The 24003-nt window shown below is 50.0% G+C and overlaps 2 protein-coding genes across 2 annotated transcripts; both read left to right on the forward strand.

Moving 5' to 3' along the window:
- The first annotated feature begins 1209 nt into the window (after window positions 1-1209).
- Window positions 1210-12340, forward strand: TSPO2 (translocator protein 2). Its single transcript, XM_061146238.1, is given in 8 exon segments — window positions 1210-1306; window positions 1309-1329; window positions 1332-1376; window positions 1671-1804; window positions 2017-2076; window positions 2078-2185; window positions 6932-7117; window positions 12182-12340. Coding segments are annotated over 8 exon segments (810 nt in total).
- A 2748-nt stretch (window positions 12341-15088) lies between these two features.
- Window positions 15089-23956, forward strand: APOBEC2 (apolipoprotein B mRNA editing enzyme catalytic subunit 2). Its single transcript, XM_061146239.1, has 2 exons — window positions 15089-15121; window positions 21281-23956. Exons 1-2 carry the CDS (start codon window positions 15089-15091, stop codon window positions 21878-21880), a joined length of 633 nt encoding a protein of 210 aa, XP_061002222.1. The 3' UTR covers window positions 21881-23956.
- The last annotated feature ends 47 nt before the right edge of the window (window positions 23957-24003 follow it).

The following is a 24003-nucleotide window of genomic DNA, read 5'->3' on the forward strand; positions in this document are numbered from 1 at the left end:
TTGACAGGAGAGGATGGTGTAGACTGTCACTCCAGACACTGAGGAAAATCACCTTTTTCCCCTTCAAATTCTGTCAATCATGGGGATGAGGCTGAAATATCACGGGCAAATGAGAAGCATGATATTGGGTGGGGGATCTTGGTTGGAGGGGCTACCCAGGTGGTTCAATGGTAAAGAATCCACCTGCAATGCAGGAGACTCGGGTTCCAATTCTGGGTTGGGAAGATCCCCTGGAGAAGAGCGTGGCTACCCACTCCAGCACTCTTGCCTGGGAAATCCCATGGACAGAGGAGCCTGGTGGGCTACAGTCCATGGGTTTACAAGAGTAAGGCACGACTTAGCAACTAAACAATAACTTTTGTTGGAGGATGGTCTGTGCCTCACCCCTTTTGCAAAGGAACAAAATACAAGTGAGCATGGCAGCGTTTTAATCAGAGAACAAGCGGTTGTTCCCTTGAAAGGTCAGGCCACAAGACATCTGGGTACGTGTGTTTGTGGCCCCGACCCTCTGGAAGTGGAGAGGTGGAGGGGGAACCTCCCGGAGCCCCTCTGCTTAGATGAGAACTTCAGAGAAAGGAACCCATAGTGTCAATCAGCTGAGTCTGAATTTGGGTGGGAGCTCTGGCAGACTGGGCCCCTGGGGTTTTCCAGTCTGGTATAGTGAGATAAGCCTGGGGCAGAGGGGCTGGCTGGTTCTGGACTGGAAAGGAAGTCCAGGGTTCTCTGGCTCCTGTCTTCCAAACGTGGTTCTTCCAGGTTGGTTATGTCGGCTTGGTTGAGTTCAGTCTCAGACACTGCCCTCCCTCAAGGGCCTGCTATATACCTGGCCAAGTGCCATCCATTGTGGGAGGGAGAAAAGATGGGCAATCCTGGACCTGAGATCCAGGAGTCAGACACACACTGGGGGAGAGGAGTCTTTCACTGAAAAGGAGTTGTCAGTCCTAGACGGGACACTCTTGAGTGCCACATGAGTGGTGTGGAGAAAGTAAGTCCATGGAATGTGGAAAGGGGGGAAGGCAGGGTAGGCTCAGAGGAGGGGGCTGGGAGCAGACCCCAGGGGGTGTCCAGGACTAGACCTCCTATGAGAGGCTCAGGCCGGGGAAGAGTGTCAGGTAGGAGGAGACAGACAGGCAGATGTGGGGAAGGGACTAGGGGAAGGCCACCATCAGCGTGTTCTCTGCCTCCCCAGATTGCACCTCCTCCAGGAGAATGTGGCCTCAAGGGGCCATCTTCGTGGTCCTGCCTCTCCCGGGGCCCACCCTTGTCTGGCTGCTCATCCATCACTCGATGCCCGACTGGTGTGAAGCCTGAGAAAGCTGCCCTGGTGCCCACCCCAGAGTTGTTGCTGGTGTGGACAACCATCTACTCCATCACGGGCTGAGCACCCGCTTCTCATGCCCTGGGCTGGGAGCAAGTCTCCCATCCCTGAATTGCTGCCGCACGCTGATCTCTAAAGGGATGGGACCTCATCTTGCCTCTTTCGGGGTGTCTCCTCTGTACCTGCCTAGGATTCCAGCCCACCCTCCCTTACCTCCCCCCTGCCCTCAAAGGATGCCTAGACCAACTTACCCCCCCGTTTCACCCCACAAGGGATTCCCTCTTGGCAACCACAAGGCCCCATTTACCATGAATCAGCCTCCTCTGAGCGTTTCTGCCACCGTCTGTCCACAGCTATGCCTCCCACCTGGTGTGGAAGGACCTGGGAGGGGGCTCTGGGCAGCCGCTGCCCCTCGGTCTCTAGGCTGTGCAGCTCACCATCAGCTGATGTCCTGATCCTCCTGTTGGCAGCCCACACCCCGGCCTGGTAAGGCGCCAGAGCTCAGCAGTGGGCAGGGCAGGGGGCGCGGCAGGGCCGCCAGGTGCAGGCAGGTAGCGGCGGGGCGGCAGGGCAGGCTGCCCTGAGCTTCCGCGGGGCGCACAGAGTGCCCCGAACTTGGCTCGCTGGCTCCAGGGTGCTGCAGAAAGGTCAAGCGCAATTCCCAGGGCAGCCCGCCTGACCACCCTGCCCCCGCCCAGGCCCTGCTGCACCTGCTGCTGCTCTTCGGGCTGGTGATGCGCACGGCTCTGCTCTGGCAGCCCCATCAACAAGCCGGCCACCCTGCTGCTGCTGCCCTACCTGGCCTGGCTCACCGTGGCCGTTGCCATCACCCACCACCTGTGGAGGGACAGCCCCGGGGGGAGAGGAGTGACTGAGGCCGGGATCAGGGGAGAGGAGGGAGGCCGGGGTAGGGGCAGAGGAGACCACGGGCAGGCTGTGGAGGGGAGGGTGGTGGCCAGAGGTTGCTGAGTCCCTGAAGGTGACTTGATCCAAGGTGGCCACTGTCCTGGGTCCCCCTGGTGCCACTTCCCATTAGGATTCAGAGACATGGGAGAGGGAGGAAACAGTTCACATTTAATACAAAGTAATAAGTCCTGTATTAATAAGAATTAATTTAGTATTAATAGCATCAATGAATAAAATCCTAACTAACTTTCCGGGTATGATGTGAAGTGTGTGAGGTTCAGGATAGCTGGGTGGGAATGGACATGTCTGTGTGTGTGTGTGTGTGTGTGTGTGTGTGTGCGTGTGTGTGCACGCACGCACATGAATGAAGGTGTGAATGCCCTGCCAAACCTCACTCAAAATTTGGGACTTAGATTTTTAATTACTTGAAAAACAAAGTTTCTGAAAAGCCACAGAAAGATAAAGTAAGAAAGGATACCAATTATCTTGTCGAACTATATATTTATTGCTTATTTTATATTATGTATCATAATAGATAAATATATATTATATACCACCTATAAAATAATATATTCTATATTATATTAATCTTATTTATTTTAATTTTTTATATTGGCATGTAGTTGATTAACAATATTGTATTAGTTTCAAGTGTGCAACAAAGTGGCTCATTTATACGTGTATCTACTCTTTCAATTTCTATAATTAATTTATTTTAATTAATCATATTAATTACACCAATAATATAATATATAATAGTTATATGATACATTATGCATTATATATGTCATACTAGTCTTTTTCAATTTCTATAATTAATCTTAATTAATTATATTAATTACACTAATGTTGAAAAAAGATGTAAGCCTCAGTGCTGACCAGTGAATTGAAGAGGAATTTTTTGTCCAGTCTTCTCTCTTATTTCCCTTTCTAAACCTTCCTAATGGCTTTTTTTAATTTTCCTCTCTTCCGTCCTCTTGCTTTCTTCTCCTGTTGTCTCAAAGCCCTGATGGTGGCAAGAAGTGATGGCCCCAGGGCTGCCTCCCTAAATCCTAAACAAGGCCAGCTGGAAGGCCCAGGTGCCTTGTGGAAGGAGCTTTTAAAAATATCAACCAGACTCTCTAGGGATGCGCCTGGGCATTGGTGTTTTTAAAACTGCCAGGACTTCCTCATGTGTAGCCCACCTGAGAACCACCACTGAGGGTGTTCCAGAGCCATCGGGAAGCTTATTAAAAATGCATAGGGACTTCCCTGGTGGTCCAGTGGTTAAGACTCCATGCTCCCAGTGCAGGGGGGCTTGGGTTCAATCCCTGGTCAGGGAACTAAGATCCCACAGGCAGCCAAAAAAATAAATAAATAAAAATGCATGTTCCTCGTACCCTACCCAAGACCTAAGAATCAGAACTTTGGGGGTGAGCTTAGGCATCTTTGGATTTAACAAGCGCTCAGCACTTCTCTCAGCTGCTCACTGAAATTAGAGAGCTCCGAGCACAGATGGTCTTTCAGGGCTCCCTTTGCTGTGACAACCTTAGATTCTGTGAGTTGAGTTCTGGGTCTGGGACCAAATATACCCCTTGTGGGGGCGGGGGGTGGGGTGGGGAAGGACCACACAGGGGGAACAGCCAGAGGACATTACATTTGAGAAGGAGACGGGCTGTTCCTGGAACTCACCAAGGAAGGGCAAGCGAGAAGGGATCTCCTCCTCCCCGCCTCCTCTGGGCATGCTCTGCCCAGCAGGGCCCATGGGTCGCCTGTGTTCCACCTGCCCTTGTGGCCCCAGCCCCAGGGCGGCACAGGGCACAGGGAAGGTGTTCATTTATCTTTGACTGATTAACTGATTAAGTAAATGAACACATTGTCCCATTAAAAGATAATGCTGACCAGCCCCCCACCAACACCTGCCCCGACACTGGGCCAACCGAAAAAGCCTCTCTTTTCGGGGAGGGAATGGCATTCATTGGAGAAGGGCATGGCAATCTACTCCAGTATTCTTGCCTGGAGAACCCCATGGATAGAGGAGCCTCAAAGGCTATGGTCTATAGGGTCACAAAGAATCAGACACGACTAAAGCAATTTGGCACGCACAAGGGCATTCAGAGCTGTTGAAACTTCTCAGGTGGTTCTAACGTGCAAGCAGATTGAGAAGAGCTGCTGTGGGGGTGTTGCCTCTCAAAGTGCAGCCTAGTGACCTCCTGGAGCCCTGGTTGATGACCTGGACTCCAGCCTTGCTCCAGACTCACAGAATCAGATCAGCTTGAGGAATGGGGGCCCATAGATAGGGTGCAGTGGTTTGCAGTTCCGACCTTGGAGACAGATCAACTTGGGCTTGGACACTGACTCTGTCATTCATTAACTGATAATCCAGTACAATTTACTTCATTGTCTATGCTTCATTTTCGTCATCTGTAATATGGGGACCTCAGAGAATCTGAGGAAAGAGTGAATGAATCTGGCACAGAGGAAGTACTCAATAAATGTTAGCTGTCCTAAGAGGAGACCCCAGGAGGCCACCTGTTTAATGAGTACCCGTGGTTCTGACTCACGTGGCAATGGAGATCCACTCTGCCCTGAGACTCTAGAAGTACTTCCCGGACTTCCTAAGTGCCGAGAGGCTAAGTGACCTTCCCCATGGGTCTGTGGATCAGCCTGACTGGTGCCACAGGCACAAAATGGTGAACGCTTTATTGCACACATTCACATGGATTTTGACTTCACCTCAAACAGAGTTTTTTAAAGCTGCCTTTAGTTGAACTGAAAACTCCATTGATCCAGGTAACTATTTAAATTTATAAATGATAAAGGACATGCTTAGGAGTCACACTGCATGGGTTCTTATCCATTTCAACATATGGACCTTCCAGAGATATTTGTCATTGTCTTTACCATCTCATGTAGGCATTATAGATACTTGCTACCAATTGTATTGATGTTGCCAACTAATTCTAGAAATTAAACTGGATCTCCAAGAAGATGCACAGTGTCGCTCATGTGACTCCGACTGCCCTAGAACAAGTGGACACCACAAGCCCAGAGTTTTACATGCCTCTAGTTTTGGATATTGGTCCTAGAAGGAAGCTTGATTTGCGCAGTGTCCCAAGCCCTGGAATAGTCTGACTGCCTGGCAAGGCATGAGCCAAATAAAGGGCTTCCTGGCTTTGTGCAAAAACAGCCAGAAAGGACAGGATCCCCACCCTCAAACTTATCCTCTGACCCCAAAGTTGTCCTTAATATCCCCCTCAGCAGTAGCTCCCTGGTTCCTGAGCGGGAGTTCTAATCCCCGCTCCCCCTCACCTCTCCACCTGCCTGGCCTCTCGCCTTCCTCTACCCGACCTTCCACTTCTGAGCCCAGCCTGGAATACACACTGCCCTTGGTCCCTCCTCTCTCGTTACCTAGAGCTGTGCCTAAATAGAGTCGGAGCTGTTTCCTCCGTTTGCCAGATGTGTCCTGGGATTCCACCATCTGAGCCACGTGTGTGCTTCTGTGTTCTCGGGCAGTGTTTTTCCATTTGCCTCTGAGCAGACACATGGTGTCTGAATGTGATTCACTCGGTGGGTGGGGGAGAGACAAGCCCTTCACCGATGTCTGGAGAGGTGGGGAGCAGCTCCTGGTGAAGTGGCAGCCCCAGGAGGCAGGGCGATCTCTCACTCTGCTGTATCTTCATCCTGTCTTTGCTCCCCAGTCCCTTTCTCCTTCCTGCTTTTGCCAGTGTCTGCAGAATGGGGATACACAGTGGCAGGTGAGGTGGGCAGGCTGGTAGGTGTATGTCCAGTGGACAAACATTAGTCCTGCCCCACGGGCAGGTAGAGGCGATGCTCTAGTGGAGGCGTAAGGCCCTTCAGTACAGTCACGACCAAGCCAGGGCTCCAAAGTCTTGCTTCCTTTGTGCTCCACCCGTTCTATCTCCCGGGGTTCCCCTGTTTCAGAGTCTTTCCAGAGTTCCCTTTTCTTGTAGTTTCAGAAAACCAGCACAAGATATTTTTGTTTTAAAGCTTTCTTGCTGATCTTCATCAGTGACAAAGTTACCCGTCCAAACAAAGCCTGACTTTGGCGGGCATCCACTCAAATCTGGACTGCCCACCTCCACCTTCACGCAGAGTCTACCGAGGCCCCTTCCCCCAACCAAGCTTTCAAGGACCCCTCGTAACAAAGGCCCCCTCTTCTAACCTGCAAGCTGGAAGAAGCCCTTTTTGTCACACCAGGAGCCACGGGGGTGTCTAATCAGCCTCGTTTGTCCCACTGGTGTCTGTATCTCTGAGGTCCCCCCAGCCTGCCCGGAAATGACCTGAGCAGAGAAGCACCCAGTGAGCTCCTTCCCGCTCCACCTGCACCTGCTCCAGCACATTTCCGAGGGCTGCAAGTCTCCTCTGAGAAGTTGATTGTTAAGTTTATCGCTTTCTCCCAGTAGGTTCTTTGGCCCTGCAAACACCCCTTCAAAGGGGAATACTATTAGTCACCTAATTGGCATGATTCTAATCAGATCGCGCTCCTCAAAGACTCAAAGAGCCAGCCAGCCCTGGGGGCCGGGTGGTGCCGGGAGTGGCCGGTGGAATGGAAGACCAAGGTGACCAGGACTAAAGTCCCGGTTGTCACCATTTTTCCCCGGGGCCGTGCGTCCTGCATGGCCAGCCAAGCACAGTGTCCTGCCCCGGAGAAGACTGGAAACTCCTTTCCGCCCTGCATGATTGGAGTTTCTCCTCCCTTCCCAGGGAGCCTCAGACTCTGGGAGCCCCGGGGCCCCCTCGCTGCACCCCGCCCAGGCTCTGGACACCCCTGTTGTTTATGTCAACAGAGCGGTTGCCCACCAGGGGGTGCCCGGTGCCCGCGGCCCGCTGTTTGTATTCCTCATCTCGGTGGTGACCGGGGGGCGGGCACAGCCGGGCTGGGTCTCCGGGGCAACGCACTGTTGGGGTGCCAGCTGTCCTGCATCCACTCCATCAGCGGGCTCCCAAGTATCTGCTTTCACAGAGTGAGAATTTAAACCTTCCCCTGGCAAGGCAGCTATTTTCCATCGGCCCCCTCGAGGCCTCTCTACTCCCTTCCCGGTGAGGGCAGCTCGGCTTCTGGCCGAGACCCGAGGAAGAGCCATGCATGACCCTGCCACCTCCTCCTCAGTGCCTCCTAGGCCCTCGGAAGGTTTTCTGAAATGACCATGGGAAACAGGGCCGAGAGCAGCAGGCCCTGGGCCTAACCCAGCTCCTCCCAGACACAAGGGGGCTGGCTGGGTCCTAAGACAATAGGAGAATTCCCTTGTGGGTTCCCATTCCCACTCACCTGCTGTCTGCTGTCTCTATACCTATACCCCTTCACACACACACACACACACCCCCCATACACAAGTTGCTCCCAGAGCTCAGTCTCCCTGCAAGAACACCTTCTCCCCTGGTCCCCTTCTTGCCCCTCCACCCTCAGAGCCTGGCCTCAGGGGTCCTGATAGCAGTCGGGGCTGAAAGGTAAGGACTTAAGACTCTAGAAACCCAAAGCTCTGTTTTCACTAGCTGTGTGACTTTGGGCAAGCCACTTACCCTCTCTGATCTCAATTTCCCCCACCAGTGAAATGAAGGAAATACTAGTACCTTCCCCAAAATCCTTATGAGGAGTAAATGAGTTCATTTATGTGACCTGCTTAGAACCCCATCAAGCCCCAGGGATGGTTGGGCTGGTGTCAGCTCTCACATTACTGAATTCCAGGCAACATAACATAGTGGGAAAAGCATGGAACTTGGAGGCTGACAGACTTGAGTTCAAGTCCCAGCACCCCACTGACACCACTGAAATAAATACTTTTCTCTCATTTTCCTCCTCTACAGAAGCAGTTTATTGATAGAAACATACCCAAGAGTGCTAACACAGGGGAGTGGGGGGGAGCCCACACTAAAAAGAGGACAGTGGCAGCTGCAGGAGGAGTGGTCCAGCTCCTGGCACCCGACCCCCCCAGATTAACTGCTGCATTCTGGGGCCAGCCAGGGAAACTGGACTAGCATGGAAAGGAAAGCCAGGGACAAGGCAGGAATTTGGGCCCCTAGGAGATGCCATAAATAGCCAGAGGGAGTCAGAGGGCCTCCAGGGAAGGGGGTGGAGGGGAAGGAGCAGTAGGAAAGGAAACTGTCAGTCATCAGTCCAGGGAGATCCAGGGCACTCTCCCCAGTGTATGGATGTGGCAGGGGTGAAGGATAGCATCTTCAGAGAGGAACACGCTGGGTCCTCTGCAGAGGACCATGTCTGTGCCATCTCCCAACATCACTCAGAAAATTTCCACCACACTGTTCATCCCCACGCTACAGGTCTTCGGGAGCCGGCTCTGATTCCGCATTTTCATCCCTTTGGCCATCCTGGAATACGAGCAATAACTCAGCCTGTGTCACAGGCGGGGACACTGAGGACCATCCAGAGATGCTAAGTAATTTGGCCAACATCATCACACAGTGAATCGAGGTCTGAGATGCGAATATAAACACGGATCTTTTCCCCCCTTCCAATCTAGGACATACATGTGTGCGTGTGTGTATGCTAAGTCGGTTCAGATGTGTCCGAGTCTTTGCAACCCTATGGACTGTAGCCCACCAGGTTCCTCTGTCCATGGGCTTCTCCAGGCAAGAATACTGGAGTGGCTTGCCATGCCCTCCTCCAGGGGATCTTCCCAACCCAGGGATTGAACCTATGCCTCTTAGGCCTCCTGTATTGACAGGCAGGTTCTTTACCACTAGTGCCACCTGGGAAGCCCCTAGGGCAGACACTACAGCCAAAATATAAGATGATAGCTCATCAGTTGGTAAAGAATCCACCTGCAATGCATGAGACCCCAGTTCGATTCCTGGGTTGGGAAGATCTGCTGGGAAAGGGATAGGCTACCCTCTCCAATATTCTTGGGCTTTCCTTGTGGCTCAGCTGGTAACGAATCCTCCTGCAGTGCTTGAGACCTGGGTTCGATCCCTGAGTTGGGAAGATTCCCTGGAGAAGGGTAAAGGCTACCCACTCCAGTATTCTGGCCTGGAGAATTCATGAACTATACAGTCCACGGGGTCTCAAAAAGTCAGACACAACTGAGTGACTTTTACTTTCACTTTCACCCTCAGGAAGGAAGGCTTTCCCACAAGGGAACAGCGAGCTGAAAGGTTCCCTCTCCCCACCCTCCCCGCTGCAAGACATTTTACTCTTCTTAGTCCAGTAGCTGCAGCCAGAAGTGGGAGATAACGCTTCAGAGATGCATCCATCAAAGCTAAGCTGGGCGCGGCCCTGGAAGTAGAACATAAGCTCAGAAGACCTGGACTTAAATCCTCATGTGATCTTATACAAATCACCTTTCTGAGATGCAGGGCTCTAACCTGAAAAAGGAAGACAATAATACATACCCCTGTGAGACGGTTGTGAGGACCAAAGGTGATAATGAGAGCCTGAGTGCCCGAATGCCCCCCAAAGCTATTAAGACTGGGAGCTGCTCCTGGTGGGGCAGCATTCGAGTCCATATTCTTAGTGTTTACTCCAGGAGTGTCTGGCTCTTAGAAGCCCTCAGTAAATGCTGATCAAATGAAAGGACGAAGTAAACTCTTTGCATTTAAATATTGGTTGTTTGTGAGATGCTAATGATAATAATAACGTGTGTTTGTTATTTATCAGCTATCACTGCCTTTTCTTTGAGGACACAGGCACTACTCCCACTATCCTGTGCCTTACATCCCTGGAAAAATGCCTGAAAAAAATAAATAACTTCTGGATAAGATGCCAGAATTAGTAACAAGCCTAATAAGGAAGGTGACCATATAGTTTGTCTGTACTGGGGCACTTTGGGAGTGACCAGGGAGACAGTAACAATTATACCTGGACAACAGATATAAACTATGACAGATCAAAATGCTTGGGCATCTTACTCATAGGGTGCCATGTTGCCCAGAACTCTCTGGAGGAGAGAGCCCCAAATCCTCCCAACCATGCTGACTCCTATTCTCTAATTAGACCATGGAAAGGGTCCCCTACCTTCTCATCACCACCCCCGACTAGCTCTGGGAGCTATGTTCAGACTAGTTCCCCAACGTTCTTAGGGTCCTCATTTTCAGCCTCTTGGTGACTCTGACCCCCACCTTCTGTTGCCCTGAGAATATTTGCACTGCCCTAGACACAAAAACCCATGGCCCCAGCTCAGCACCCACCATGGAAAGAACAAAATTCATCCAGCCCCTCCTGAGGCTGTTCCAGCTCAGGGGTTGTTCCAAGGGCCCCCCGTCATCTCTCGTTAGTTTCAATAGGCTTCTACCCAGGCCTTCTGCTTCTGCTGTTTCTCACCTTCGCACTGTTCTCAGCAAAGCTGCCTGAGCGATCCCACAAACATATGTCAGACCACGTGACTCATCCGTTCAAAGACAGTGTCTTCCTATCTCACTCAGAGAAAAAGCCAAGGTCCTTAGAACAGCCCCTTAAGGCCCCAGCGTACTTGTTCAGTCACTAAGTCGTATCTGACTCTTTGCAACCCCACAGACTGCAGTACACCAGGCTTCCCTGTCCTTCACTATCTCCTGGAGCTTGCTCAAATTCGTGTCCATTGAGTCGGTGATGCCAGCCTACTTAGCCTTTGTTTATCTCTCTGTCCTCACCTCCTAAGACTCCCAAGCGACACAAATGTCCCTACTTGGTCTTCAAACACACCAGGAATGCTCCCACCTCAGGACCTTTGCACCTGCTCTTCTGCTCCTTGGAACACTTACCCCTTAGATATCCCTAGGATTATGTCCCTCAGCTTTTTAAGATCTTTTCTTCATTATTTCCTTTTCAAAGTTCTTCTCTGGCCACCCTATAAAAAATATGTCACTCTGTCCCCCTTCTCTGCCTTTTCTCCTTAGCACTACCAAACAGACCATGTATATTACTTACCCTGTATATTGCCCAACCCTTGACAGTATTGTATATTGTCAAGCTCCATGAGGGCAAAGATTTTCATTTGTTCTGTTCTTTGCAATGCCCCAGTAACTGAATCAGCCCTTGGCATATAATAGATGCTCAATAAATATTTATTAAACAAATAAAGGGCAAAATGAGAGGGAACACACACAGCAGTTGAATGTTTGACCTCAGGAATAAAAAGTCCTCGTTTTAATCCTGGCCCTGCCACTTTGGGGCTGATGACCCTAAACCGGGGCCTTAACCTTTCTGTGTAAAATGGGGATAATCCACATGACCTCCCAGGATGGTTGAGAGCATTAAGTCCGATTTCACACATAAAACACTAAACTCACTGCCTGGCCTATTTCCAAAACTCTAAGCTTAGTCAATGGCAAAATAGTTACTTCTGGAGACTCCCAGTGGATGTGATGTTGCACTAGGTATCATTATAGGCAAATCAGCATGCACTCCCTTTGAGTAACAACTCAGTGACTTCCCCATTGGCAGTACTTATGCCCCTCACCCCATCTCAGGACCCTTCTTCCCTGAACCCAAATCCCCCCAGTCAGGCTGGCGTGGGTCCCGTTCAACACAAGCCTTGTCCCGCTTAAACCTCTGAGAGAGCTCCCCTCCGAAAACTCACCCACCCTAGGTCCCTTCCGCAATCTCACCAGGCGAGCTGGGTGGGGGGGAAAGAAAAGGAAAAAAGGTTAGGGAGGAAGAGAAAGAGAATGTGAAGACCTGTGTAACCCGGTGCAGGGGGCAGGGGTGCAGGCCAAGCCATACCCACCTGCCAGCTTCCTGTCTCTGCTTCTGATAAATAGGGGACACCGATGGCCAGATTTTCCATTCCCCCCATCCCCTCACCCGCCGTCACTCAATTAAAAAAAGATAGAGAGAGAGAAGCTGGGGGAGGGGCCTCTGGCTATAAAGCCTGTGGGCCAGGGGCTGAGCGCACTCGCCTGGCCTGCCCCATCCTTCTCCCGTCACCCCAGGCAGATTTAGCTGCTGACAGCTGCTTGGGACTCTGCCGCCAGGCCTTGGCCCAGACCCGCCGCCTCTCCCCTCTTTCTCATTGACTCCAGAGCCTCAGCCCCTCCATGGCTCAGAAAGAAGAGGCCGCGGCGGCCGCGGCAGCCACGGAGCCCGCCTCCCAGAATGGCGAGGACCTGGAGAACCTGGAGGACCCCGAGAAGCTGAAGGAGCTGATTGAGCTGCCGCCCTTTGAGATCGTCACCGGGTGAGAGCTGGGCGTGGGCTGGGCTCCCCCTCCCCAGCACGAAGCAGCGGAGAGAGGCTGGGGGACTTAGGATGGGAATAGTAGGGGTCAGGGTCACCACCGACAGACCAAGAGCACACAGGTGTGCACCACGTGGGAGGCAGCAGCAGATCTCTCCCAGCTTCTCAGAGTGACACCTCCGATCAGCCGAGGTAGGGGGAACTCTGGGGAATCGAGGACCCTGAAAAGGAAACCAGCCCTGGGGCTTCCTGGTGTTGGGGTGTCACCTGCCCCTCTGGGTAAAAGCAGTTTAGTCCCAGGGAATTTGGTGAGAACATGGGATACCGCCAGCACGTTTCAATACAGTCCCAGAGTACCTCCTCCTGCAACTTCTGTCCCTGCTTCTGAGTGGGCCTCTCCTCTACCCTCTCTTTCTTTAGAGCTTCTCCCTGAAGTAGCAGAGCCTAACAGGAAAGACAGATCCATCCTTTCCCAAGCTAGTGAGAAGCAGTCTGTTTTTCTTGCTGCATCATCTCTGAATCTCCCCAGGGGCTGAGATTCACATCCACCCCGAGGGAAAAAGAGAGGTTACAGGCCAGGTAACACAGGCTAGGGCCGGGGCTTCTGGACAGAGGAGGGGTTCCTTCACCCTCCACCACAGCCTGGAGGAAGCAGGATCTAGAGCAGAGAATGCTGAGGCTCCAAACAGGGTCCCCCTGTCGTGGCTAGATTATGCCACCTCCAGGAATAAAACAAGGCAGTCATCCTCCTCTTCTCTCTCTGTCCCTTTGGCAGAAGATTCTGCTAAATTCCTAAATGAAGAATAAGAAGGGAATTTGTTGTTGTTTAGTCATGAAGTCATGTCCGAGTCTTTGCGACCCCATGGACTGTAGCCCGCCCAGGCTCCTCTGTCCATGGGATTCTCCAGGCAAGAAGACTGGAGTGGGTTGCCATTTCCTCCTCCAGGGGATCTTCCCCACCCAGGGACTGAGTATGTGGGGGTGTAAGGATTCCTTCTTGGGAGTCTCCAGCAATGCCCACAGGCAGCGGAGGGGCCGCAAGAAGAGAAATTCCAGGAAGAATGGAGGCATGATGCCTTCAAGGGCAGAAAGAACCCTGGGAGGTGATTGGGACTTGCTGTTTGAAGCTGGGCAAGTGTTTTTTTCCAGTCCTGGCCTGGCTGCAATTTTTTCATTTGTAACCTTAGGAAGTTGTGTTAGTTGATTCCCAAGGTTCCTTCTGGCTGAGACATTTTCCGGTTTCTAAGAGAACCTGAAGGAAACGTATCCTAGTTCTTGAGGCAAGGCTTCAGGGTAGAGCCCCTGAACTTGCACTTGTCCGTGGCCAACCAAGTAACGTCAGCCTCATCCCAGGATTAAAGGAGCAACAGGGCACAGATTAATATAGACACAGGGAGAGCCTAGGGCTGCCAGGCTGGGAGAGTCCTCCGTTCCAGTGGCTTTTTATGGAAAGAGATCCTTTTTCTAACAGCTAAGAACGCCGGCGCATGCTGGCCTTGGTCTCCCTCTCACACACAGGCACACCCACTTGTGCTGTGTAATCTCCCCGACACACAGGCAGGGTCAGTTCAGAAGAGAATTAGAATGTTTGCTGGGTTGAACATGCTTTGGGGGCTCAGGGTGGTGGGTTTTGAAAGATTAAATCCTCTGATGTCACGGACACGCGTCCGGAGCTTTGTGATGCCGGCATACTTTCACACGACTGAGCTCATTCCAGCCTCACCATGAGGCTGAGAGAGGAGCTATATCACCGCCACACCCCACACAGATGGGGAAAGAGAGTCAGGGAGGTCCAGTCACGCTCCCAGGCCACAGAACCAGTAAGAGGCATGCTTTCTGACTCCAGCCTAGCGTCCGTCTCACTGGTCTCCCAAACAGGGCTCCCACCTGTCTCCATCCTCCAGGTGGTGGGGTGCAAAGGCTTCCCTGAGCCAAGGCTCCCCAATAAGGCACAGGAGGGCCAGTTTCCGGACGCTCTGAGAACAGTTTAGGAGGGAGGGGGAGCTGGTCGTATTTCCCGGCCACAAGGAACAGCTGTGGAGATCTGTCTCCTGGGCCCCTGCGGGTAAACAGACAACTTAAAATAGCCTCGAGGTGCGGCTGTGTCTGTGAGGGGACAGGCCCAGGGAAAGCTTTCCTCTCCTCCGCTCTCCAGGTGTCCTGGCGTCAAAGGGCCAGCAGAGCCTGGCCTCCCCGAGGGAGGGTCTCATCACGTTGCTCCTTGGAACAGGGCCCCAGACTAGAGCAGCAGACGGCTTTTGAGCAAACAGTCTGAAGGAAGGGGGACTACCAGGTACGAATGAGGAGAAACGTGCCCACTTGTCGTGATTCTGGTTTGAATAGGGCACTCGGGATAGAAAGCAGGGAATTCCCTAGTGGTCCAGGGGTTAGGGCTGGGCGCTTTCCCTCCCAAGGGCCCAGGTTTAATCCATGGTCAGGGAACTAAGATCCTACAGGCTGCGTGACACAGTCAGGAAAAAAAAAAAAAAGAAAGCAGACTTAAGAACATTAAAAATGATGTGTTAGAAAATGCTAGCAAAAGGTCTATAGTAGCAGTGGTGTGCCCAGGCCTGTTCACGCCTCTCAGCTGAGAATCCATTGGATGCATCTCTTACCACGTCTGTGTTCACTGACTTCCTGTTGGTTTCTTGAAATCTCCATAGTGAGTGTGTAGATGGGAAAGCAGCAAATGTTAGAAATCACGGCTTTTACCAAAAAAAAAGGCACTGAAAGGGAGAGCCCTCTGAATAGGAATGGAAGAGCAGAGGATGGATGTGCTTAAAAGGGTAAGCACCTGAGGCCCAGAGAAGGCACCGTCCATCAGTACCAGGTTTAATTTTTGAAAGTCGACCATTGTCCAAAGAGAGGTTAGATTACTCAATCTGTCTTTTGGATGAGGAAACCAAGCCTTGGAGAAATAATTTGCCCAAAGCTAGTGGATGAAATCAGGTTTCCCAGATGGCGCTAATGGTAAAGAACCCGCCTGCCAATGCAGGAGATGCAAGAGATTTGGGTTCAATCCCTGGGTTGAGAAGATCCCCTGGAGGAGGGCATGGCAACCCACTCCAGTGTTCTTGCCTGGAGAATCCCCATTGACTGAGAAGCCTGCAAGGCTACAGTTTATAGGGTCGCAAAGAGTCGGACACGACAGAGCGACTAAGAACGCATCCACGAAGTGGATGGAGTAGGGTGTGAATCCCAAGACTGGCTGACTCCAAATCACCACACTGCATCCAGAAAAAGCCATAAAGAGAAATCTTTTATGCAAATTCAACAAACAGTTTCTGAATAGGAGTCATTTTATTCACTGCCTGTTTTCCCCAGAAGTATTTAATCTCCATGATGACAAGGATTCTGCCTTTTAGGTGTTTTTTCCCCAGCACCAAGAGTGGTACCCAGCTCCTAACTGGTGCTCAATAATTATTTGTTGAATAAATGAGTGAACTCATGATTGAGTGCCTATTGTGTGGTAGGCTCTCTGTCAGACATCCGGGTAGGGAATTAATGGGGAGAGGGCTACTTTTTGTAACTTTTTGTTTTATATTGGAGGACTTCCCCTGTGGTTCAGATGGTAAAGACTCTGCCTGCAATGCAGGAGACCCAGGTTCAACCCCTGAGTCAGAATGATCCCCCTGCAGAAGGGAATGGCAACCCATTCTAGTATTCTTGCCTGGAAAATTTCATGGACAGAGGAGCCTGGTGGGCTACAGTCCATGGATTGCAAAAAGTCGGACACAACTGAACGACTGTCACCTCATAACTGATTAACGATGGTGTGATAGTTTCAGGTGGACGGCAAAGGGACTCAACCATACATACACGTGCATCTGTGGTCCCTTAACCCCACTCCCATCCAGGCTGCCACATAACACTGAGCAGCGTTCCCTGTGCTATACTGTAGGTCCTTGGTCCACTTTAAATATAGCATTGTGTACACATCGACCCCAAACTCCTTAACAATCAGGGAGGGCTTCTTGATGGGAGAAGTTCTGGATATGTTATTAATATATATACAAAGATCCAGCAGCACTAGGCTCACAAGAGAATTCCTCTGGTTCTCGCTTGCTTCTGAACTCAGCTTGCTTGAGGGAAGCTCTGGGCACCAAAATGGGCTGACTCCCCATCCCTCCATCCCAACTGCAGCTCTGCCTGGCAGCAACCCTTGCTGTGTGTTTGTCTTTATCTCTAGTTACGTTGTGTATGATTTTACATGAAGCCGAACCTGCTATCAAAGGGGTTATTCTGGAACAGAGATAAATGGCACAGGCAGTGAGTCTCCTTTCAACCACTTCTTTAGCCACCAGTAGTTTACTCCACCCATATGAGGAGACAGAGGAGAAGCAGGGTTCAGAGAAGGGCTGGGCCAGGAGTCCGCGGCCTTCAACGCGACTATTAATGCCGTGGCTGCTTGCCCCTCACCTGGACTCCTGAGCAGGTTGCGAAGGCTTGTTTCATAAAGGACAGAAGATGGTCACTGACTCTGGTCTCTAAGGATCAGGGGAAGGTGGAAGCTTATGTGAAGGATGGTGTTCCCCCGAGAAACAGAGCGGGCCCAGGGCTTGCGGAATCCCATCCAGAACCGCCAGTCAGGAGCCAGCAGCCCAATCAAACACCTTCTTAGCTCTAGGAAGTTTGGCTGTTAGAACTGTTTCCCCATATTCCTCCTTCTAACGATGCCCACTATGTAGCATCCACTTCGAAAAGTGGTCTGAGAAACAGGAAAGGAAACTCAGACTGGCAATTCTGCCTCTTTCAAGTAGGTCATGAAAAGGTCTAGTGAGCAAAGCGGAAATGAGTCATCACTCAATTACCTTTGAGTAGGTTTTCTGCTCCATGGATTATTTGGGGGACAAATGTCTAATCTCAGACAAGTTTCCACTGCCCTCCAAGTTGCTTGCCTTCACTGTCTAGATTTATGCTTAGGAAATGCAAATATTTTTTAATGTGAAAGTGAGGGGGGAAAAGAAATACACACACACACACACACACACACATTACATTGAGTCACATCTCTTCTCCCTCCATCAAGCAGAGAGTTGTCCCTCTTTTTCTAGATATAAGGATTCTTGGTTTCCTGCCTAGAGAACTACAATGTCCAGAAACCCAGGTCTAAGGAGATGAAGTGTGAATGGCCTTGTTTGCAGAACGTATGAGGAAATGGTTCCTAAGGAGGTGCCGAAGTTGGCAGGAGGGGGTAGGAGTTATGCTGTTGGTTTCTGTGCTTGAAGAAGGGACTGGGTCCAGGTGAAAAAAATCTATCATCAGCATCTCTCTCCTGGCCACCACTCCAACATACACTCACATACACACACTCAAACACACACAGACATACACACACACTCACACTTAAGCAGGAAAATATCTGCTGGGGTTGAGAGCAAAGGGCTATACGTAAATATGGTACTGGAGCATGTCATTCTACGAGAAAATAAAAGATGTGTGTGATTATCTACAAAATCACTGTCACTATTTCTGTCTTTCCACTAGTGGGCATAATGTTATTTAGTCGCTCTTTCATGTCCGACTCTTTTGCAACCCCACGGACTGCAGCCCGCCAAGCTCCCCTGTCCATCGCTTTTCCAGGCAAGAATACTGGAGTGGGTTGCCATTTCCTTCTCCAGGGGATCTTCCCAACCCAGGGATCAAACCCCGGTCTCCTGCATTGGCAGTGGATTCTTTACTATTGAGCCACCAGGGAAGCCGAGTGGGCATAATAGTGTTGACTTACTTCGTGATTCTATAGAATGACCCAAGATGACCACGTTGGCTAGCTTTCTGGATAAATTTCAGGCCACCTCTGTTCTCCTGGTGGCCCTCCAGGACCTGGCTGTTTCAGTCTGTGAGAACCACAAAGAACCTCATTCAACCTGTATGCTCCTTCTAGAAAGACCAAGAATCCCACTGAGAAGCCCAGCAGGCTCAGTCTCTGAGCAAACCCAGAGAAAGACTGGGAGCCCAGACCTTCCATGACTTTCCTTTGCCCCTTGAATGCACTTCCCTTTCTGAGGTACCAGGTCCAGAAGGCCCTGCTGAGGGATAGGGCAGACTGTGAGGCTGCTGGCCCCAGGGGATGGAAACCGATATTTATGGAGAGGTGAACGTTCCTCCTCTCCATTGGGCTTCCTGTTTCTCTGGGTCCTTTCCTCTTGCCTAAAGAAGAAGAGGACAGACTGAGAGAAGCATCAGTTGTAGACCATCCAGCCAACATGCAACCTCACACTGGGCCACACATGTCTTCTGGGTTGGGCTGTACTTGGCAAAGTTGGAGCAATACTTTTCAGTTTCAGAAAGGAAACCTGAGGGACCACATAGGAAGCTACTGCTGAAGCCCCCAAGCCAACCAAGCAGCTATGAATCCTTCCAAAAACTTTACTGCAAATCCATCCTACAGGTGGCTCTTGATTGGACTTGGGGATGGTTGGGAGGGCAGGGTGCTGGGATTGGGGGTGGTCTGGCACTGATCAGAGAGGGGAAAAAAAAAGGTTTCAGCAAGAAGGGTAGGCTCCGTGCTTCTCGGGAGGGAAAAAAGCCACTCTAGGAAGTGAAAGGATCATTTAGCAACTGGCTGAGTTGAGGAGTGGTCTTCTGGGGTGTGTTTAATGGGGGAGAGTTCAGTGTAAGTGACTTCCCAGCAGGGACTGAAAGAGGAGAGGTGAATCATCAGGCCATCCTTTCTCCCCAAATGTTAAGTAAATAATAAACACATTCAACCAGGGACAGAGGGACTTAGAGAGCTAAAGATAGTACTCGAAGGAATCCCAGGGCTGGGGCCCCAAACACATCCATCTCCACAGTGGAAACTTAACCTGACAGCAAAGGGACATGGAAACCTGGGTGGAGAAAATTTGGTGATGCGGAAGGGGACGACTCAAGTTTACTCAGCTCTTTGGCACCTGCTACTTATCCCTAAGAAGCCAAGGCCCTGGGATACCAGGGATCCCCCTGCAGCCCAGGGAGTTGGGTGACCTCTCTGGCGGGAGGGAAGGGGTATAGAGAAGAAAGAGAAGAGCTACTAGTTGGGGATTTTCTGGGGCAACCACAGAGATCACATTTTTTAAAGTTTTTTTGTTTTATTTTTGTCTGCACTGGGCTTCATCGATGCACGTGGGCTTTCTCTAGTTGTGGCAAGCGGGATCTTCTCCTTTCGGAGGCTCTTCTTGTGGAGCACAGGATCTAGGGGGCGGGGCACAGTAGTCGCATCATGAGGGCTTAGTTGCCCCTCGGCATGCGGAATCTTCCTGGAGCAGGGATCGAATGTGTGTCCTCTGCATCGGCAGGCTGATTCTTAACCACTAGACCACCAAGGAGATCTGAGATTACATTTTTAAAAAGAAAACATTCAGCCTCTTCAGCTGGTACTCATCCCCTCCTCTCCTTCTGACCTTTTCAGTCTCTCTTCTTACAGCCTCTTCATTCTCCTTGGCCTTCAAACCTGCACAAATATTCCCTATTTTAGAAAAACATGCCCATACAAACAAGACAATCTTCAACACTGATGCTTGCTTCTTTAGTTTCTCTTTTCTCTTACCTTATTCCTACCAAACTTTTTGAAACACCTGGCCTTTTTCTGCTGCTTTCATTTCCTAATCCACCACCTCCCCTGGAAGCCACTGGACATATTCATCACCAAGTCTGGTGTCCCAAGACACCAACTGGGCTTCCCAAATGTCAGACTTTTCCCCAGCTTCGCTCTCTCTGCCTAAAGTCACCCCCGTAACTCTTCCGTGGATCTGTTTCATTATACTTTTCTTTCCTCAGGAACCTGTAACAATACTCTATTGACTCCTGAGTCAAGGCTAAACTTTCAAGAAACTTCACCATGGGTCCTTACTCCACCTCGTCATTTCCAGTCGTCTTCTACTGTTCTCAGCTGTCTTATTTACATCTTTTCTTTCCAGCCAGAATCTAGCTGGTAGATTATAAGCATCTAAAGGACAGAGGCTAAGTCTTTTACAGTTTTGAAATGTGTCAATACCACACAAGTTAATTGATATCAAAGTACCCTGAGGTAGCCTAACTTCAAAAATAAACCTTCTTGGATACTTACATGACAACCATTCTTTCACCTGAGGGAAAAGATGACATGAGAAAGTCCTTGGGAGAGCCTGGGACTGCACGTTTTAGGCCACCCCTTACCTAAGATGCCCACTCCAGTACTCTTGCCTGGAGAATCCCATGGACGGAGGAGCCTGGTGGGCTGCAGTCCATGGGGTTGCTGAGTCAGACATGACTGAGCAACTTCACTTTCACTTTCCACTTTCATGCATTGGAGAAGGAAATGGCAACCCACTCCAGTGTTCTTGCCTGGACAATCCCAGGGACGGCGAAGCCTGGTGGGCTGCCATCTATGCGGTTGCACAGAGTCTGACACAACTGACGCAACTTAGCAGCAGAGCACCAGCAGTACCCAAGATGCAATATCTGAGTGACAAGGAGAGATTATGAAAGCGTGAAGTATTCTGCACAAGCTTTGCCTTGCTCTGTCATAAGAATTTTTACATGCTTGCTACTTTGTAATACTATTTGGGCACTGCTTTTCAAACCTGGCTACTTATTTGAATCATCTGGAGCATTTTTTTTTTAATACCGATCCCCAGGCCTCCTCCAAATGTTCTGATTTACTTGGTGTAGGGCGCCAGCAGGGACATTTGTAGCTTCTCCAGTGGATTCTAATGTACAGTCAGGTTAAAGAGTCACTGATTTAGAAATCTGAGCGTGTGCCATGTGTTGGGAGTGAAGGAGTGTTTGAAGATCTGTGCTAATGTGGCGTCCAGGATGCACACCTCACTCCATATTGTCTCCTCTCCTTTAGATACACCGTTTGAATTCCTTCATGCCTTTGTCACCACCGTTAGCATATAGGCAAGGCTTATCTCAGTAGACAGAATGAATCTGTCCCCGGGGGAATTGATCTTGGAAAGCCACCTACTCCAGGCGAGTCCTAGAATAAGAACTCATCACCCGATCTCCTTCCCTGTGCTTTTGTCTCCTTGACCCATAGGGAGCGACTACCTGCCCACTACTTTAAGTTTCAGTTCCGGAACGTGGAGTACAGCTCTGGGAGGAACAAGACCTTCCTCTGCTATGTGGTGGAAGCACAGAGCAAGGGAGGCGAAGTGCAGGCCTCTCGAGGGTACCTGGAGGACGAGCACGCTGCTGCCCACGCGGAGGAAGCCTTCTTCAACAGCATCATGCCGACCTTCGACCCCGCCCTGCGCTACTTGGTCACCTGGTACGTGTCCTCCAGCCCCTGCGCGGCCTGCGCGGACCGCATCGTCAAGACCCTCAACAAGACCAAGAACCTGCGCCTGCTCATCCTGGTGGGGCGGCTGTTCATGTGGGAGGAGCCCGAGGTCCAGGAGGCTCTCAGGAAGCTGAAGGAGGCCGGCTGCAGACTTCGAATCATGAAGCCCCAGGACTTCGAGTTCATCTGGCAGAATTTTGTGGAGCAAGAAGAGGGTGAATCCAAGGCCTTTGAGCCCTGGGAGGACATTCAGGAGAACTTCCTGTACTACGAGGAGAAGTTGGCAGACATCCTGAAGTAGGCAGCTAGGTTCAGCCTCACGTGAGTCTGTTCACTGTCAACTTGGATAGAAGGGCAGGTGGAATGAGTGGTCTCTCTGATTTTCCTTTGAAAAGATTTCATCTCTTCTTTTCTGGTTGGTGGTAACAACATTCTTAGATCCTGCCTTTTCTCTTTCCTCTAAATTCCTCTCCCTAAATCCTGTCTCTCCTACCCTTTTATATCAAACTGACTTTCTCCATAACTTAGAGTGCTCAAGGGTGATAGAAATCCAGAAGCTTTGATGAGACCGAATAACTTTCGTAAGATGAGGATGGTACAAAGACCTGTTGTGCACGCACACGTGTGTGTGTGTGTATGTGTGTGTGTACACGTGAGCGCGCTCAGTTGCTTTGTCATGTCCAACTCTTTGCGACCCGATGGACTGTAGCCCAGGACCAGGCTCCTCTGTGCATGGAATTTTCAGGTAAAAATACTGGAGCCGATTGCCATTTCCTATTCCAGGGGATCTTTCCAACACAGGGATCGAACCCTCAACGACTCTTGCATCTCCTATATTTGGCAGGTGGATTTTTTTCAACTACACCAGCTGGGATGCCCGCAAGGACCTGTTACTGAACAGCAAAGATATTTCGGTTCTCTAACAAGTCCCCATGTCCACCTGTCCAAACTTACTGACTCTAGACACGTTCTAGACATTCTGCCCCCACCCCATCTACAATCCTACCATTTTTTCCTTTAATGCTGGTTTTTCATTCCTACAGGTGCATTTTTTCCCCCTCATTTTTGGTAATTTTGAATGTCCTTGAATGGATTTGTATTCAACTCTTTGTGGGGACGAGGGAGGCTGAGAAATTCATGTTTTCAAACAAATGGTTCTGCTTTGAGGGAGACCAGGAATTGCTGTGTGAACGTACAAAGCAAAAACACTTCTGTTAAGAAGACCTCAGCAGAACTTGCACAAAAACGATGAATTCAGGAATGGGGATAATAAAGCAACAAGTTCTGCTATAAAGGAACGTTTTGGAAAAGGAAATGGCAACCCACTCCAGTACCCTTGCCTGGAAAATCCCATGGATGGAGAAGCCTGGTAGCCTACAGTCCATGGGGTCGCAAAGAGTCAGACACGACTGAGCGACTTTACTTCAATATTTCAAGGGTTAAAAAGATGTTTGCAAATTAGGCAACAGCTCAGAAGTAGCCTCCTAACAGGTATCAAGATGGGATAGGAGAATTGGAAATAAAGATTAGCTACTTAAGCAAATAATTAGGACACAATTAAGGCCAATTCGACCTCTTGCTGAGGGTAAATCAGACTCTTTTAGAGAAACAGGCCAATTGCCCTCAGGAAAGAGGGTACAGGATCTCCTACTGTTTCTTTTTGAATTTGGTCTGATCTAGTTTGCTTCCACAGAAGTGCTATGTATAACTAAGTCCCTTTACAAGACCTGAGTTACTGATCAAAACTTTCCATTACCAGAGAAAGGGTCTTCACACCCTCTTATCCAACTTTAATTCTGTAACACCTCACAGGTTAGTAAAACATGAAAGCTGCATGCTTCCAGGATGTTAAATTTGTTTTTGGTGCCTCTCAGTCTTAATATTCTAAAGAGATGCTGCTTCATGGACATGTTCTGGAAACACCAATGTTCCAGAGCCTGATGTTGGCAGGTCTATGCACACAGGGTTTTGGATCGTTCTCCAGCTGAGCAATGGTCAATCCATCAAGTCACAGTTCTCAGCCATTTCTTATAAAAAAGCAAGACCTATTCACTGAATTCAGTGAGACCAGGGTCAGATAGTGCTATGAGATACCTTGCTCACCTAAAATAAGACACCACTCAAGAGTGATGGTGAGTAGTAATACAGATTTCTAAAGGTGACCTCTGAAAATACAAAAACTCCTTGAAGATTTTATTAGTGTAGAAACTAGCACCCATAAACCCTACATAAATTCTGTAGAATGATGACTGGCAGCCTAATTTTAACTCTAGTATACTTTCTTCTTAAACATCTTGTAGTCACAGGCCACTTTTTCCAGCTGCCAAACTAGCAAGACCTCAGAGATGAGTGTGTTTTACCTATTAAGTCAAATAATTAAATAGCTAAATCTGCTATAAAAATTAAGCATTTCAAGGAGAATTA

The sequence above is a fragment of the Dama dama genome, chromosome 7, assembly GCF_033118175.1.
Source record: "Dama dama isolate Ldn47 chromosome 7, ASM3311817v1, whole genome shotgun sequence".
NCBI lineage: Eukaryota > Metazoa > Chordata > Mammalia > Artiodactyla > Cervidae > Dama > Dama dama.